The sequence below is a fragment of the Pleurodeles waltl genome, chromosome 3_2, assembly GCF_031143425.1.
Source record: "Pleurodeles waltl isolate 20211129_DDA chromosome 3_2, aPleWal1.hap1.20221129, whole genome shotgun sequence".
In the NCBI taxonomy this organism is placed as follows: domain Eukaryota; kingdom Metazoa; phylum Chordata; class Amphibia; order Caudata; family Salamandridae; genus Pleurodeles; species Pleurodeles waltl.
In genome coordinates this window covers 37070349-37089076 of record NC_090441.1, presented here as the reverse complement: position 1 = coordinate 37089076, position 18728 = coordinate 37070349, and the positions used below count along the sequence as shown (strand labels likewise).

At 41.7% G+C, this 18728-nt stretch overlaps 1 protein-coding gene across 2 annotated transcripts in view; it reads left to right on the top strand.

Moving 5' to 3' along the window:
* Positions 1-11500, top strand: part of ATP2A3 (ATPase sarcoplasmic/endoplasmic reticulum Ca2+ transporting 3) — a 352883-nt gene extending 341383 nt beyond the window's left edge. The window contains exon 21 of one of the 2 annotated variants that reach the window (XM_069226688.1): positions 6037-11500. In XM_069226688.1, coding sequence (XP_069082789.1) covers positions 6037-6083 — 47 coding nt within the window. In that variant the 3' untranslated portion in view covers positions 6084-11500. The remainder of the gene's footprint in view (positions 1-6036) is intronic. The other variant, XM_069226687.1, reaches the window with a different exon arrangement.
* The last annotated feature ends 7228 nt before the right edge of the window (positions 11501-18728 follow it).

Here is an 18728-nt window from a genome sequence, read left to right as displayed (position 1 = left end):
GTTGACTAGTGTCCACTACATACCTTAAGATGGCTTCTTCGCACTTACAAAGCCCAGGAAATGAAGGCTGGGGTTTGTAGGGTCACCTCCGCTCATGCAGGGGTGCCCTAACACTTACAACAATGCACCTTGCCCTTGAGCTGAAGGCTCTACCTTAGGGGTGACTTACAGGGTCAGAGTGCCATGACCATGGTATAAGGCAAACCTTATATCTGGAGTAAAAGGTGCATATACCATTTCACACAGGCTGCAATTGCAGGCCTGTAGTCACAGTTTGTATGGCCCCCATGGGTTGCATAATACATGCTGCAGCCCATAGGGGACCTCTGATGTACCAGTGCCTTAGGTACCTAAGCACCATATACTAGGGACTAACACGGGTGCACCAGTATGTCAATTGTGAGGTGTAAAAGGTACCTTACAACTAAATGTAGGGGGGAGATCACTGATACTGAGGTCCTGGTCAGCAGTATCTCAGTGTACTACAGCCTAAACACACTGACACCAGGCAAAAAGGGGGGGGGGGGTAACTGTGTCAGGAAGACGCTGCTTTCCTACAATGATTTTAATGGCCTTATTTACGTGGAGACCAAAATATTGATTTTGGAGTCTTTTTTTAGTAGATGCAAAGGAATGCATTACCCCCAAAAAAATTTAATATAATCTACTGAATTAGTCTCCCTCAGTTCTCCTGACAAGCAGAGTCTGCCTGGGTCAAACCGACTAATCAAAGCTTACACTTCACCAGAAGCCTGCAGAGTTAGGCACCCCATCATCTACATTGATTGTTTTATTTTAAAATGCTTGTATTGTATCAGTTACTGATGCCACCTGTTAGATATTTGGGTTTCTGGTTGGCAGAGATATGCACCCTGTCCAAGCAGGAACCACAATTCTAGTTAAGGTAAGTCACAAAACGCCCTAAATTAACCTGTGCTCACCCCTTGTTAGCTTGACACAGAGCAGTCAAGCTTAACTTAAGAGGCAATGTGTTAAGTATATTTGCAAAACTTCAAACAGTAAAAGAGTGAAAACACAAAAAGATACCACAGCTGATTAGATGAATAGAGCTTAATTTAACGAACAAAACAAGACCAAAATGACAAAAATCCAATAAGTAGAACTTGAGATATTGAGTTTTAAATAATAAACTGAAGAGTAGTGCTTAAAAGCATAAAGTGCCAACTGGGGCAATCTGGGTGTGTGTGGGACCAGGTCAAATCTGAAAGGTCAGACCTACCGCGATGGAGTGCAGGTCGGATAAATTGACCAGCCTTGGCCCACTGAAAAAGCACCTTCTTTGCATCAACTTGGAAGGGGATGCAAAGAGCAGAGGAGGTGATGCATCATTGTCGATCCTTGGGATAGAGGTGAATTGTTATCTCTGAGCCGTGCAAAGTCGGAGATACATCGGAAATGGAGGTGATGCTCCGTACAGTCAGCAATGCAATGTACTTGATCCTCGCAGCAGTGGTGATGAGTCAGCGGAGATGTGCCAGTTCCAAGCAGCGCAATGGCATTGATGCATCGATTCCTGGCTGGAGCAGCACTTCATACCCACTTCCAAGGGCCAGGACTGGATTGACACCATTTGGCAGGGAAAGATTCACAGTTGGTAGAGTTCAGCTCCTGCAGTTGATAAGTAGGAAGTATTTTGCATCCGTGAGACTTCAGAAAACAGGAGGCAAGCCAGCAAGCCCTTGGGGTCACTCTGGTTCTGGGTTCAAGTGATGTGGGTCCAGTCCTTCCCACCGAAACAAGGAGGGCAGCAGGTCAGCACAGCAAGAAAAGCAGTTCTTCAGGAGCAGCAGTCCAGCAGAGTGACAGTCTTTGTAGCAGCACAACATTCCTTCTTTCTCGCAGAGTATCCACAGGTCTAGAAGTGTACTGAGTTGGTAGGGTGAGAAGTCCAGTTCTTATATCCAGTGGTACCTTTGAAGTTGGGGGGACTTCAAAGAAGGGCTTTGAAGTGCTCAGAGATCCTCCCTTCCTGCCCTGGCTCCATACTCACTACAAGGGGTTAAGCAGTCCTTTGTGTGGGGACAGTGCACAGCCTATTCAGGTGTGAATGTGAGGCTGTGCCCAGCGCCTCCCTCCCATCCTGCCCAGGATGGCCCATCAAGATGTGGATGGCCCATCAGTCACACCTAAGCTCCCTTTGTGTGTGACAAAAGTGGCATTTTCAAAATTGTAGCAATAAATTTGACTTTACCATTAAAGCAATTCCATAGGTACTAAACATTACAGGTCTACCCCTTCCCAATCAAGAATTACAATTTATTACATTTAATTAGGAATCCCCAGCGTTATCCTATAAGAGAGGTAGGCCTCACAGTAATGGAAAACTAATTTCAGAGTTTTTCACTACCAGGACACATAAAACTTAAAAGTATATGTCCTGCCTTTTAATTACATAGCACCTGCCCTATGGGCTACCTAGGGCCTACCCTAAGGTTGACTTATATGTAATAATAAAGGTGTTTAAGGCTTCACAATGGTTTAAATGCCAAGTCGAAATGGCAGTGTAACTCTGCATTATGGATGCAGTAGCACACCTGGGAGATGTTTTAAAATGCTTCTTATGTGAGTGGCTCAAGCAGTGGTGCAAGCCCTAAGGCCAATAAAATTAAATTCAGCAAAATCAGAGGCAAGCAGGCAAAAAGGTTGGGTAAAGAACCGCCCTAAGGCTGACATTATTAACTTGAACCTCGTGGCATCCTGTCTAGTGTAGGCATTTACACCTTGCTGTGAGCCAGCACTATGTAAGAAATAGAATGATCTTGATGTCTAGGGTCTGGCAGTGAATATGAGTGAGCTGATGATACGAATATGGGTATTTCTCCATGGTGTCATTTTACAAGCTGTGACAGTATTGACAAAATCATTATTCTGTGGTAGTAAGTTGTTTAAGACATGCCTGTTTTCCAAACATGTTAAGCTTAATTGAAATACCAAAATACTCTTCATGCAGTGTTCACACCCAGCCTAGCAAAAACATTTCAGTTGGAGCAGACTCTAAGCTCATGAATGTTCAGATGGGTAGACTTGTCTGAGCACATTGTACCCATGCAGCCATTGTATTGTTTGCAGACGTCAGATGGAAGTGAAAGTGAACTGCATGTGTTTTGGGTCTGGCCTTTTCAAGCATATGCATTCCACAAAGACTTTAAGGTTCACTCAGGTATGTGATGCTTAGAGCAGACTGGGAACCAAAAGCAGCCCTGGCAAAAATGGTCAAGCCAGCCCTGCTCCTTTCCTTCTTGTTCCCTTGTTTATTCTCTTCTCTCTCTCTCTCTCTCCCCCCTCCCCCTCCCTCTCCTTCTCAGGAATTTAGCTAGATCAAGAAAGACTGTCAGATACACTAGCTGATTTCAGGACAAGGCAACACAATGGTGGGCTTTCTCTATGTAGGGCAAAATGATTTCTAGAGGAGGGGTTAAGTACAAACAATAGAGTTCTTGAAGGCTTGGAGGTAAACAAACAGGTTGGAACAGGCAGTGAATGTAGAATACAAGCAACAAGACAGAAAAAGCAGGGAAGCAATAGAGATAGATCTTACAAGAAACAGGAGCACATTAATCCCAGAGAGCTCGGGGAAACACCCAGCAGCTCCTAAGGAGAAGGTGCACTGAGTGGTTCTCTGTGCCATAGATTCAAGACTTGGAATCTAACTGGCATCCTTGGAAACAATGAAATCAGAATAATTATATAATCAGAAGGGCAATAGAAGGTACACAGAAACAGGAAGTGGGTTTGGGAAAATCCGTACTGGACTAAGAATCAGCAACTGGACTGGAATGCACAACACTGAGTATAATGGAACTCTGCTCACTAACTAGGATCAGGGTCAAAGCAAACAGGAAAACAAAGAGGCAGGATAAACAAGAAACAGGCAACATAGACAAATAACTAATCAGAATAGGAACAAAGAATCAAACAACAATGAAAACTGAAATCAAAGGCAAAACTGGAGTATAACTTGGGGATCACACAGAGAGCAAGAAGACACAGCAGCATAGTCAGCTGCTAGCTGCCGCACCCTGCCCTGACAGAGCTGAATAGCTGGAGTATCAAGGGAGGAGCATCGGTGCAAGGAGACAGCCAGATGGAAGCAATCAATCAGGTGCTAGGAATCAGAGAACCACCAATGAAGGGAAGGCAGAAGAGGGACTTAAAAAGGTGAAGAATGGGAAAACCAGCAGGCGCATGACAAAGCACAGGAAAGCCAGAAGTGAAATAAGAGGCAGAGCCAAGGGAGTGAAAAGTCTAAAATGCAGATATGAAGAAATCAGAAAGGCAGTGGGATCCAGTAATCAAGGTAGAGAAGAGAATACCACCACTGGGACGTGATCGGGGTAGGGTTTGGTGAAAGAAAGGACTACAGGGATCATGATGCATCAGGACAGTAGTGTACTGTAATATGAAATGTATCTGGCAAGGCAAAGTGCATAACATATACAGGGATGAAGTCAAGACTCCAAAGGGACTTAATGAGACCTGCCTACATTTCTAAGTCTCTCTCTCTCTCCCTCCCTTTCTCCCTTGAAGCATTTCACCCATGCCTGAAGTAATTTCCTTGAGAGTCTGGAGAAAGTAACAGAAGTGCCAGCACTGACCCCTGCCTTACAATACTGACCTAGTGATGCATCCAATGACATGTTAAATGCTTCCGTCAGTGATGATCTTAAGTGCAAGAAATGCCAGACCCTTTAGTATGGAATGCAACATTCTCATTTTCCAACGTGTACTTTTCTAGAATTATTATTTTATTACGTGATGAGCTTGTTGTTTCAGGTGCTCATGCTCACTCTAACGTAGGTGATTATGTAGCAAAAATGCTCGCAACATTCATGGCCATCATTTAAGGAAATTGTGTATTTCTCTTGTTGCCCTGGGTATTGGATCAATGCTCATTTACAAAATTCCTACTTTGGTACTTGACAAAGGCACCATCTCCACCCATGCTTTTAATACGCCACCCCCGTCTCCCCTTGAGACCTATAGGGGGCCCTTGATTACATGGATGGCAAGTAATGGTATGACAGCTATTGCCGTACAGCAACAGTGATTTTCCTATTTTTCCTTCCATCTTTGAAGGGCCACCTGGTGGGAGTGATTTCCTGCGGATGCACCCGGGCCTTGGGGAATCCCAGGGGGTTTCTTGTTACAATGCATAAGCATTTGTTAATGGCTACAGAATCCCTGGAAATTCCCATGGGCCTGGGGCTCCTAGGACACTGATCAATCCAAGGATCAAGGATTGCTTCCGTGGACTGCACGTGTACCACTTGCCAAAAGGGTAATCCTAGCGATTCCTTTGCCCACTCCACACTCATGCTTATTTAAGCGGGTGTCAGCAAGGGAATCCTCAGGGATTTGTGTGCACCCTATGAAAGGTAATCCATTAGAATACCAAAGTGTCTTGATGTTCAAGGCTAGTAGGAGCCACTTGTCTCTACCCCATACTGAAGGAGTGTCCCAGGATTTCTTCATCTTCATACACTTGTGCAGTAGGCTGGTGGGTGTAATCTCCAGGGATTTTCGCAGCTCAGCGAGGGAGAGTTTAGGGACCACAGCAACCCCACCACTATTCTTCCACCCCATTAGACCATGTCATAACTGGATCCTGATCTGACTGGGCATTGGAGGGTTTCTAGCAGTTGCAGAGTCGAGGATATCACCATGTGATTTATGCTTATCTCAGGCTGCAGCACTGCCTTGAAATAGATGTCTAGGTGGCAGTAACTTGGGTTCTAATACTGCGTTTGGGGAGTGGAGACGTAGTGCATATCAGTGAGGTCATGACAGAATGTTGCACTTTTTCTGTAGTGAGTTTATGTAAGTTAAAGTGGTATAGAAGAATCCAATGCTGCGTGAGCATTATCAAACCGCGTGGTTTAGGTCAATAAGAGAATTGCACCACTGGCTTAACAAATCTTGTAAAGCTATCTGCGTTGGGTTATGTAAATCAAGGAATCCTCCTTGGTGGGTTTGATAGTTTTAACCAGTGGTTGTATTTTCTGCTCTTTCCCACAGGAGAGGAGGAAAGGCCGTTCTTGAAGCACAGGCAGAGGAAGTTGTGAATAAAGGAACTCTAAGTTGTAACTCAAACTGAAGTCTCTCAAGTTCAAACATCAGCAGAGCCAGCAGGAGTTGCATAGGTCCGACTATCAGGCTAAAGTGGGTGAATTGTCAAAAGCAAAAGATACTGATACATTTGTTTGTAGCTTATTTCTATACATAACGGTGCAATAACTGGATTGCTAAATTATGGGCTAGGGACAGGACTTTAAACATTCAAATCTATATGAACAGCTCACTTTGAGAGCTGGAACCTAAAACAAGGTTGAAAGAGCAAAACCTTTCTTAGAATTCAAAGTTTCAAGAACATGTGCAGATGGTATGAGGTGGGAGAGGCCATGGTTGTTAAGACCAGTGACTATGTTAATGATTTGATGCATTTCTAAGGCAAATCAGTTGGACCCATGGTTCTTGAATGGAGCATCATCTTATGCTGGTTAGCGAAAGCTGTGTTCCAGTAACCAGAGACAGCGAGACCAAGATGCGCTGGACAAGATGTACATAACAAGGCCTGAATGTGTGTTGCCACTATTTCAAATCAGATGGCTGAGACCCACTAGGACGACTGTCTACGAGTTATCATTGTTCTTCTTCCAACATTGATTTTCTCCCAGCCATGGTGTCTTAATAGTTGGTATACTGATGTTACATAAAAATGGGGGGATGCTGGGGGAATCATTTGTTGATTAGACCATGTGTACAGCCTGAAATTATGACCATCTTTGTATAGTTTGAAGATGCATTATTGTTTTTAGAGATTTTCCAGGAGGAAAAGCATGACTGTTTATGATATACTGTATTCCACAGACCTGCTTTTAGATGGATATGCTCCCTGGGTAATTATTTCCTCCTGCCTTTGTCTCCTATTGCACATGGCAAATGAAACCTGTGCTGCCCTACAGAGTCATAGAGCTTTGGATGGCTTTCCAGTTATCATCCACCCTGTGAGTGTAGTTCATTGAAAAACAAACCTAGACTGCTGACCTTTGTAGTATAGCAGTAGGATCCACAATCTTGACTATCTGGGCAGTTTTCAGCAATCAGTCTCTCTGATTAGTTGGGGGACACATGCATCCATCATAACAATCTTCATAGCCCCGTCAACAATAAGCTGCAGAAGAAATGTCAATACGTACTGTGTATATGTATATATATATTAGTATATATTTTAAGAAAACTCACCAAGTGAGCATCTCCACTGACTGGAATCCTTGTATTGCAAATTCTTATTTCGCACCAGTGAGATTTCTGAACTTTTTGTGGGAAGACAATCTGCAATGTGAAAATCATGCTTCGCATATAAATGTCACTTTGTGTAGCCAAACGACAAGGCCCCATTGTAGCTCTCGAACGAGTGCCTTCCTTAGGTTGTGTACCGTTGGTGTCCTTCATTGCCCGCTCTACTGTTACTTCAAATCTGTTGCATCACTACTCCATAAGTTCCTTCGATACCAAAATGTGATGCAAATTCAACAATTTGCTTCACAGTTGCAACTTTGTGTTCGTTTTCCGTGTTTGGAAGCATCCTTGCTGTTATTGAATAAGTGTGTCAGCTTCATTTTGAGCATGCTAGAATCTTGCATCACCACCATCACCAGGCCTATGGGAATGTACACACCTGTCATACTACTGAGACGATTTCTTTGTACAGAAGACAACTGCATGAGATGTGACTGTAATTAATATATACTGTATTTAAGAAATTTAATATGTTTCTTTTAAAAACAACCTGATAGAAATGGTAACAGGAAAATAGTTGACCAAAAATATTATTCTGCTTCTTTGTTTGATTTACTTCATGTTTCATGTGTTTGAATTTTAGAGTTGACCTTTTTTGACTTTTAATTGATGGTTATGTAGGTTGAGCGATCACTTTAAAAACGAAAACTACATTACTTAATTGGTAGGGGGATTTATTTTTATTTTTATATTTTTCGGTTTACACTGAACACTGCTCATGCATTATGAACTTATGTTATCACTTTTGCAGGTATGAGTCATATTTTATTTGTGTGGAAATGATAAAGTATATTTTAAAGAAGGCAAACAACCAGTTACATTTATTTCCATTTAGTAGATTTTTTTTCTCCATAATAGAATGTCTTTTTTGAGTTAACTCTGTTGCAGCAAAGCCTTCTAGTCCGGAATCTAGGTATGTCTGGCAGGCCCACGAGTAAAAAAAAAAGCAACAAAAACGGACTACAATGAACTTTCAAAGAACAACATAAATATCCCTTTTACTACAATTCGACAACATTCCACTCGGACTTTTTGAAAACTGCCTGGATGACGTATTTTTCAAACACCATTTCAAGAGTATTTTTTCAAGCTATACTGCATTATTCTTTTGCGGACTGCCTGTTAAATAAACGATTATCATATTCTTAGATGGAAATACTCTAGACACTGCTGATATTTTAGATTCTGCTACATGAAGGATATAAAATGAAAATAAACATGAATAGTGCAAAACTCACACAGTGGTTGACTGAAGGGAACGTTTTGACTAAAGTGTGCATATTAGTTGCACTGCATTGATACATTTGCAACGGAAAAATGTAACTGTTGGGTGTTGAAAAATAAAATGAAAAAGGATAATTGTGATGCATACTTCATAACACTTTCAAAAGCCTTGTAATACAGCCATAACTTGCAGGCCTAGCAGAACCCTGGTTATGTTTAAAGAATCATTTTCATGTAAATGGCTGACTTGACTAAATCTGAAAAGTCCATCAAAGATATTTTTGTTTAAAGACACTGTCCGCTATTTCTTATTTAATAACCTATTACTTTCCCCATTTTAGCAAAGAGCGCATCGTGTAAGGCTCTGTTGCACGCACGTGCCATGGGTTCTTTGAGTTGCCAACTAGTAATACTTATCTGTCAGAGTACAATCGCCTTGTCAGATTGAAATTGCAGGCCCACCAGTGCGTCTTCAACTGTAAAGCAGAATTGCCGAGTTCTAGTTTGAAGGATGGAGCACTCTTTACATACATTTGGAAGGAGAGTAAACCAATATGGAATCGCCTATCAAAAGTACTCTTTGAAACGAAGCACCATGCAAGCAGGCGCACTTCATTTGCTCGCCCGGGTTGCCATCAGAAAAGCTCTTTTCACATTTCAATCTGCAGAAAAAAAGAGGAAGTTGTGCTTCTAGCCAATAGCAGAGTGCCACGCTTCCACTTGTTCCCACAGCTTTCATGCTTTGAGATGGGCAAATTATATGCTGCAGTAAGAAAAATACTGAAGAAGTTCCCTATTACATAGGAGAAATGAAACATTAGCCCATGAAATCACGTGATGTCGTGGATGCCTTTTCTGGGTATCATTAGCAGAAGATAGCAGGGCATCTTGTGGTCCACCAGCCTTTCCCGAACTTTCAACCAATCACAGAAGGACAACCTTCACTATTAATACATAGAGCGGTCCTTCTGTAAGTACCTACAGCATCATCCGATTTGCTGTAAATGATGGGAAATCTGTTCCAGTCGCCAGTCTGCTTGGATATGCATATCTCTGGCAGTGGCTGCTAAATTCAATTTTGGCTGCCTGCTCTGCCTTTTTACCGCTCTTAAAATAAGGCTTTTGTTCAGCACAGAAGCTGTAATCTGAAAGACATGGAAGTCAGGCTATATACGGACTATGCATTATTAAGCATGTATAATGACACACGTCTTGAAATACATGGAAAGTAACTCCGGTCACTGTTGTCCCACATCTTTGCTCAGCCATGAAAATGATAAAAATACCTTGAAATGTAATAACGATAGTGTCTGCGACTGTCAATAAAGTGGCTCAGTGCTTATAATGGCATTTCTAAGTCTTCAGCTCCAACATTCCAATGTTTCTCTTTCTATTTCTTTCTTTTTAATTTAGAAAATACGAACCTCAGTGGGTGGAAATGTTCTAAAAGCCTTATAGTGCTTCTGCCTTGGTCTACAGCAGTTGTCAAACGGCCTCTCTCTCATTATGGGCCCCGGCCTGTGGCTTGGGTCTATTACTCTGGTACAGGACCCTTAACTGCTGGTACAGCCCTCAGTAGCGGGCTTAAGAGTGCAGTTGTGCGCTGCTAGTATTTGAGGCTCTCGCTCTTAACAGCAGTGAATTTCTGGTCTGCTGCCAGCGTTTGTCGTTCACTTTTATTAACACGTAGATTCTGGCCTGCCAACAGCGTTTGAGGCTCTAAGATTTAACAGGACAGTGTGGTTATACTGCAAACATTGGTGACTTTCAGTTTGAGTAAAGGGGTGGTACTGGCATGCGAACCATTCCTGGGATTCTGCATCCTAATATGAGTGCATGTCTGACCTGCTGCCAGTGTTTGGGGCACTGGGTGCTTGTGGCAGTGGGTTTAACACCGGCTGCCTCTATTTGAGAGACTCAGTGTTAATGACTGTAAAGTTCTGATCCGTGTCCTGTGCTTGGAGCTCCCAGTTTGTATAAAATTGGGATTTCGATCTGTTACCGTTGTCGGGATCTTCGTGGTTTAGGGGCCAGGAAGTTCTGGTCGCTTTCTCTCTCGTCTCTGATGAGGAACTGCTAAGCTGGGGCCCCTCAAGGAGGTGTTTTCTGCACTTTAGGGAGACTTGTGAATGTGAGATCTATCTGTGGTTCTCCTGCAAGTGGTGGTAAATCGCTGCCTTTATTTGTGACTAATATCTGTGCAGCAGTTTGACTTCTAAAGGTGTAGTTACATTAGAAGAGGAAGTGTTTTGACAGTTGTACTCCGTACTTAATCTATAATTCCTTTCAGTTTTTTACTTTTACAAAAGTCATTTTGGCAATGGCATTAATCCTAAAATCTGTTCATAGCGTGGAGTGTGGCATTTGGTTCTATGTCATAACTCTTTAATGAAGTTCAAGACAAACGTCCTCTTTTTTACTGTCAATATATGGATGTTGGAAACCCTCCATATGCTCCAGGGCCACCATACGTTTGATTTACACTAATCCTGTGCTCCATGGATGAGAAAGGCGATAGTTCAAATGCTGTGACTTCCTTGGTGGTTACACACTATGCTTTGAAAGTGCACTAGCTGGAGAGACAGAAAAGAACTGTGCAACTGTTTACATTCTCCATGAAGGTAATAGCAGAAGAACTGGACGCCCCCATTCGTTCAGCATTTATTTGGGCTCCATAGATCAGTGAGGTAAATCACCTTTTTAATTTTATTTTAGGAGCTTGAAAGCGATGCCAGTAAGCCTATTTTATTATACAAGAGATATTTTTCCAATGACTTGCTCTTATGATTCCTAAAGTGTGTACTTGATCTACTGTAAATAGCCAGATGCATTGTGAAGGCTCAAGAAAGTTCAATGTATTCACATGCTGTAGGTTTGATCCACTTTGTGCGCACAATGTTGAGGTGATTGTTTTATACTTATGAAAATTATAGAAATAAAAACAATTGTACTGGAACATTTGGTCTCTGCGTCTTTTTGTAAAGACATTTAATTTACTTTCAGATAATAACATTTGTATCCAAATTATCCAAAAATCGTATTAAGTTTCAAGACATTAAAAAAGTTTGTCTCCCCTCCCCGATAACCGCGCTCATACCCCCAACCCACAGCACCATTACATGATATTTAGCATTTCTAGAAAATTACACTGAGTTCCAGTGGCGGCTCCTCTGCTATGGTGGAGGAGCGTCACCCCCCCACCCCCCTCTGCTGGCAGCAGAAGCTGCAAAGCTTTCACAATGAAGGGATAATAAACAATAATTATGTTTATTATCCCTTCGTTGTGAAAGGGGTGGGGCCATGCGGTGACGAGCACCAAGGGGAGTTCACAGAGCACTCCCCTCAGAGCGCATGTGTCTTTTGCCAGCAGTCTCAGGCTGGCCAAACACACATGTGCAGTGTGCTCGCTCCAGCTCGGCACTGTGTTGCCAGGCTGGAGAGAGGAGACACAGGCTCCCAGTCTGCCTGGAAGTGCCCAGCCAGGGCACTCACAGCCAATCCTGACACTGCTCTGAGCAGCGTTAGGATTGGCCACAGGGCAGGCTGGGAGCCTGTGCCTGCCTGCAGTGATGGGAGCAAGTGGAGAGGTGCGGTAGAAGCGGAGCAGAGGTAAGTTTATTTTTTATTTTTTAACTTTATTAAAATTCTTAACCCCCCCCGCGTGCACCGCCCCCTATAATCCCGGCGAGCTGCGACTGCTTAGTACCAATGGCAGTAATAGTAGCCCCTATATGACTGTGATGCCTCACCCGCCACAAGCTGGTGGGGTCTCACAATTCCAGTTCATTCAGAGTGTTTTACATAGTGATAATCAAGGCATGTCACTTTGAAGGCAGTCCATCAATAAACATTAAAATGCTCCCGGTCATTTCCTAGGTCAAATACAAGTATTTCCATTGACATCAAGGACCAGAGTCTTAAGGACCATTTCGAGATGTCAGGTGTTTCTGTCCGTTTACAATGGGCAGCAGTTTCCTGTTTCACTGACAGGAGCTTCTATACTATCACTATCCAACCCTACAGAGTTAGGCCTTCTTAGTTCGCTGGTCTAAGGTCCAAAATCGGCACGGAGCGTTCCTGAGGTATCAGCAGTCCGACCGCATTTTTAATACGATTAAACACCTTTTGTGAGTGGGTTTACATTTTTGGACGTGACCACCAATGTGCAAGTTCGTTCCACAGCCCCTCCAACACTTGTCATCTTAATGTGGGAAACATGGTTGAGTTTTTTTCGGTGTTAAGTATCAATAATCTTGTTCCATGGTTTCCCTACCCTGGATACTACACGATATTTTCAGAATATTTTACCACAAACATTCTCACGGATCCTGTGTAATCTGTCTTCTTGACATTTTTCCCCATTGTTGCACATAGGACCTCCTGGCATTGGTTTTAGTACTGCATAGATGGACGATAAGAAGCCCATGATGGTTTCCTAATTAAGGGACAGCTCTACAAAGGCCGTTAGGTCTCTGTAGGTCAATGTATTCCATGGAGAGAGGGCACAGTGTCTAAAGTGGAAATACCTCTCTCTGTTGTTTTGTTTTGCAGCTTTAACATCTAACTTGCATTGGTGGAATTAATTAACAGGTCCCTCAGCATAATAAAACCTCTCCTATGCCAACTTGCAAATTATTTATCGCCCAACGCTGGGATGAAATCAGGATTACTATGTAGTGGGGCTGAGGTTAGCTGGAAAGGATATAAAATCAGTTATTTAGGTAAATGTGTCCTAGACTTCCATGAATGGTCAAATCACATCAAGCACATATGCTACTGCAGGTCCTGCCTTTTTAGGAAGTGCCAAAGTACCCCTGGGTGGGGGTATGGTGATGGGGGTCTGCCCAGTATAGGCAATTCCAAGATGGGCCCATAGTTTCAGTTTCTTAGAGTGACCATTCAATGGTTATTCTCGTTTTGGCAACCATATAGAACTTCCATACGTCAGCAAGGCCTAGTCCTCCTGATCTTCCCGCTATATGAAGAACAATTCTCAAGATGCTCGGTTTTAGTTTTGCCATGTGAACTTGTTACTTTCCTTCTGTCATTGTATGCTATCACACTTGGATATCGATTTTGAGTAGAGCCTCAAAGAAGTAAAGCAATCTCAGGAGTATGTTCAGTTTCAAGGCCACTAGCCTGTTTATCCATTATATTTACATTGTGTCCCATCAATTCAGGTCATGCCTATTTTTTATTGCTCTTTTTTGCCCATATAAATGATGTTATTTCCGCAGCCATGCTTTTAGTGACTGGGTTTACTTTAATTTCCCTTAGCTCAGATTTGCTGAAGTTTACATTGAAGCCCAATACTTTACCAAACTGCTGCAGAATTGGGATTAAAGCACGGTTTCATAGTTCATCAGTCTCAAAAGAATGTCATCGCCATATACGTGTATTGAATGCGAGGCTCCCCCCAAATCCATGCCCTTGATTTGTGGGTGTTGTCTACTGATTTAGGTCCGAGGTTCAATGGAGTGTGAAAAATGGTATTGGGACAGAGGGCGACCCTTTGCTGTTCCTCTAGTGAATCTTATTTCTTTCATTTCCCCCATTTATTGCTACCTTTGATCTTGGGACTTTTTAGTCTGGCTATATTTAGTTCTGCGAATCAGGGCTGAATCCTTCTTTTTCGGTACCTGCAGGAAACTCCATTCCATGCGGTTGAACACTTTTGCTGTGTTGACTATTAGAATTAGCCTAGGGATGGATCTCCAATTGGATGTTTCAAATAGAGGACCTGTCATGAACTGTCAAATATTGGTTGATTTCTTATTAACCCTGACTGATCAGGATCGATCAAATATAGAATTGTTTTCCAATCTGTTCATTAATACCTTCATGTAGATTTTAAAATGAACATTCAGCATTGAAATCAGCATGTAGAATGCCTATTGCTCTTTTGAGGTTACCTTCTTTATAAGACAGTCATTTCCCAGCCTGCATCGAGAATTGGTGACATTTAGATACTTGGGTATCAATCCATACCACTCAGCTGTAGATCTCCAGGAAGGCAATAAAGGCACAATTTTCATTTTGGTCAAAACTACTATTGGCCATGGGCTTGATAGCCCTAATCAAAATGGCAGTTGTCCCACACTGTATTTTATAGTTAATCTCCTTCTGGCACAACTTTGGTCTTTTTTTAAGGGTCTAGACATAGCATTAGGGTGAGTTCATCTGGCACAAAGGATGCCGACCAGTTGCACTCTCTGCCCTCAAACTCCCAGTTGAAGCAGGAGGACTGGGACTCTTGGATTTTGAACAATATTGCCTATTGGTGCAGTTGCACTGGCCCACATGCTGGCTGGCTACTTACTACAAGAGGCCGGCTACTCTTCAAGAGACGCGAATTCTGGTTGGTTAGACCCTGTGCTTTTTCCACAAAATGCCCATCGGCATGTTTCCTCCCATTGATATCCACTGTGCTAGTTTGTCTTCGACATTTAAGAATTGTCATTAAGCACACCTTTCACTATGCCCCAGCGATCTCAGTCCATGGGCTGCTGATCAGCCCCTCTGACATCTATCCATTGCATTGGAACCTCTAGGCAGGGTGTGGTATCTTTACACTGTTGGATCTATTCAATGCTAGGGAACAGCATATGTGTGAGGCCCTGTTGACTGAATTTGACATTCCCCTAGACCACTTCCTTAACTATATCCAGATCCAACGATCACTGCACACTTTATTTCAAATTCAGAGCTCAGAACACCCCGTCAAGAAGGTGACCCAACTGTTCTATACCATGGGAGATGGTAATAGATTTGACCTTTGGGCTTTATAAAGCCCACATTCAGCACTGAGACCAGACCAGAAGTCCCTTACAAACAAAATGGGAGGGTGCCATAGCCAGACTCGTCCATGACTCAGAGTGGCAACACATATTGTATTACCCACACACAGTTTTTCATAATACCCATTTTAAATACATCCAGTTCATTATCCTAAATAGGGCATACCTTACACTGCTCTGAATTTCCAAGATATACCCAGGAGCACCTGCCCTTTTTCCCCATTGCCATGTACAGGACACAGACCTGCTCCATGCACTTTGGTTGTGCAGGCCGCATGCATGCTATTTGTCAGGGATCATAGACATATTGCACCATGTTACAGGGAAGAGGCTAGGTAATTCCCTAGAGAGGTTGATACTGGGTATTTTCCCACGCCCAGCAACGAATAGTGTCACAATAACATTTAAAGATTTGACCCTACAGCTTGCCAAGAGACATATCGCAATAAATTGGAAAAGCACAATGGCACCAGGCGTCTAGACTTGTGGCAGAGTAATTCTGTGGTAAGGTGGATCCACACAAGTTGAGAAGACTTACTTTATTCAGTATGAAAGAAGAGCATCTTTACACCTATCAGTTGGGCTCAACTGAGGCACTAATAAAACCACATTCTAATTCTACCCCAACATTCTACAAACGAAAGCAACACTACTTAGATCATGTATGCACCACACCTACGCCACTAAAAATAAAAAAATAAAAATAATAATGAAAATAATACAGTATAACATGCACAAAAATACAATTTTCCATACCCAACCAATATGTAAAATAATCAACAGTTAATACTATACAAAATCCTTCACTTTCTCATGTACTCTTTATGGTCTGTCACTCCTGTGAACTCCATTACTATTTTATCTATCTACAAACTCTTCTCTAGAATCAAAAGTATTGTTCCTCTCATATGAAATATAAGCCACAAAAGGAACATTATTAGACACTTGGGCTCCATTCATATTACTATCAACAGACTACAATGTTGTTGTCACGTTTTGAACTCACATCAATATTTGAACAATCTGCACACCTAACCTCCAACTCCCCTTTAAACACATAAATCCTCCTCAGATTCCATATTTTTCCTACCTTCAACTCTCACAGTTCTACTAAAAACCTTGAGTACTCTTACAGGAGTTGGCCACTTAGTGAACCTCTTATTAGATACATTAAACATTTTCACTCTCACCAGATCACCATCCTTCTATCTAGAATCTGCAAGCATTACTTTAGAACTTCTAGCTTTCAGTTTTTTTCCTATTTATATCCACAAGCTTCCGGAGCTTAGAAAATATAATCTCAACATCATCCACGCTCTACCCCCTCAGCCACAAGGCATCAACTTAAAACCCAGTTTCTTTCCTCACAACTTTTCAAATGAGGCATCCCAGTATACCATCCAAATTAGGAGATGTCCTGTATGTCAAAAGTGTAGCTTATAAAGCTTTCCTCCATGACAATCCACTCTTTATAGCCAGTTGAAAAGATTTCTTAATAACCCTATTAAAGGGCTCCATTTGACCATTGTCTTGAGGGTGATAATTTGACCTGGTGCTATGGCCTCGCGAAATCAGCAGTGGAAAAATATTTGGTCTGGCACGCATTGAAACTTGTTCATGAAGATTCAGAAGAGGGTGTCTATCTACCCAAATTTCACTGCTGAGACTGCATAAGTCTACACATAGATGCAGTTCACCAGACTCTTTATGGAAATGACCACAGGAGACACACATGGAGAAGCCTCAGTGGGTTCAATAATTTTGTTTTGCATACAAATCATCCAACATTTGTTTGTTTGTTAGGATATACTAAGGGCACATTCCTTACCTTGTGCCTTACAGGTACCACTCCTTCATTGAGTATAATCTTGTGCTTGAAGCAAACAAATGTCACCAATCTCTCTTGAAACACACTGGCAAAAGATGTACATATTTGTGATACAAAATCCTCTTTTCATTGATCTAATGTTATCCCATAAACAGGTGGCAAAGACATTTGGATCTAATCATATACCCATTTCCTGGTGATGAGGCCACCCTAGTATAGCATCACGTTTGGTTGGTAGATATATTTTGCCCCCTTGTGCTTCTTCCCTCAAATTTCATATCTGCCCATATATATTCCTCCTAATCAATATTGTGACCAGAGTATCCACCAGGTTTTATATCAGGAGGAAGTAATTTCTTGTCGCACAATGTTTTAATAAATAATGCTTTTCCTATGATGTTATACTAGGCACAAGAATCTACCATGGATAGTGGTTTACCATCAGTGAGCAACAAACATTTGGGAAAACGATTACATTACTTGTCTTTCACACAGAGAATAGAATTGAAATCTACAGCATCCTCTCCCCTCTAATCATAAATGAGGCAATTAACCTTGTTAGATAAACAAACTTTACATTCTGCCAAAGTTTCCCCATTTTCCTTGCTTTTAATGCAAACTTTATCCAAAGCCAGATTTCCCACATGATATGAATTTCCATATCGTAAGAAATTGATACTATTTTTCTCTCATTGCTTTTATGCAAAAATTATTTCCTGTTCTAAGAATAATTAGGACTTCTTACAATACTGACATCCAAACAAGTAACCAGAGACATAATATTGTGGCCCCTAATTTACAAACTTTTCAGATTGCTCAATGCCCTTGGCAATGTTTCTAATAGCACTTAACGAAGATTCTGTTCCTGCCCATAGTTTTTCCTGAATTTTCTTACTTTTTTTCTTCACCATAATGTAGTCCCTCAAGATTTGTTCATATGTAATTGCTTCAAATTCACCCTGTTAATGTCCGTGAAGCAGACACGTAGACCTTGATTAAGAGGTCGTTGCTATATTCTGACCCACAAGTAAACACCTGTTTATGCATGGGATGGAATTAGGGGTTGGTACATATTTGAAGCATTCAATAATTATCAGAGGTGTTAAATATCTCAATTGTTGTTAAATTTCGGCAAATCAAACCTGCCACTATTTAACAAGGGAATATCATACGGCTTTCACCATACTATGTGGATTTTGGTGCATTAAACACAAAAATCCGCCTGTTATTCCTCACGAATTTGTAATAGGTGTTATTTATTGCATCCAATAAATAACATACCTCATGGTATCATTGTTTATCACATGCAATAAATAACTCTTAAACTCATAATCAGGGCTGTAGTCCTCAATTGACTCAACCTCTGTGTGAGCACAGGAATACAATTTAAATCTATCCATCACAGTATTAATTTCCCTTCCAAAGTGAATGCTCATTCTTTAAATAGCTTGGAGAAAAATATTCATATCACCGGCACCTTCCAAAGAAGGTAGATTTTTTAATTCTTTCAAACTTATTCCCCCTAGACATTGCTTCAATAATGATAACTTCCTGTGAAT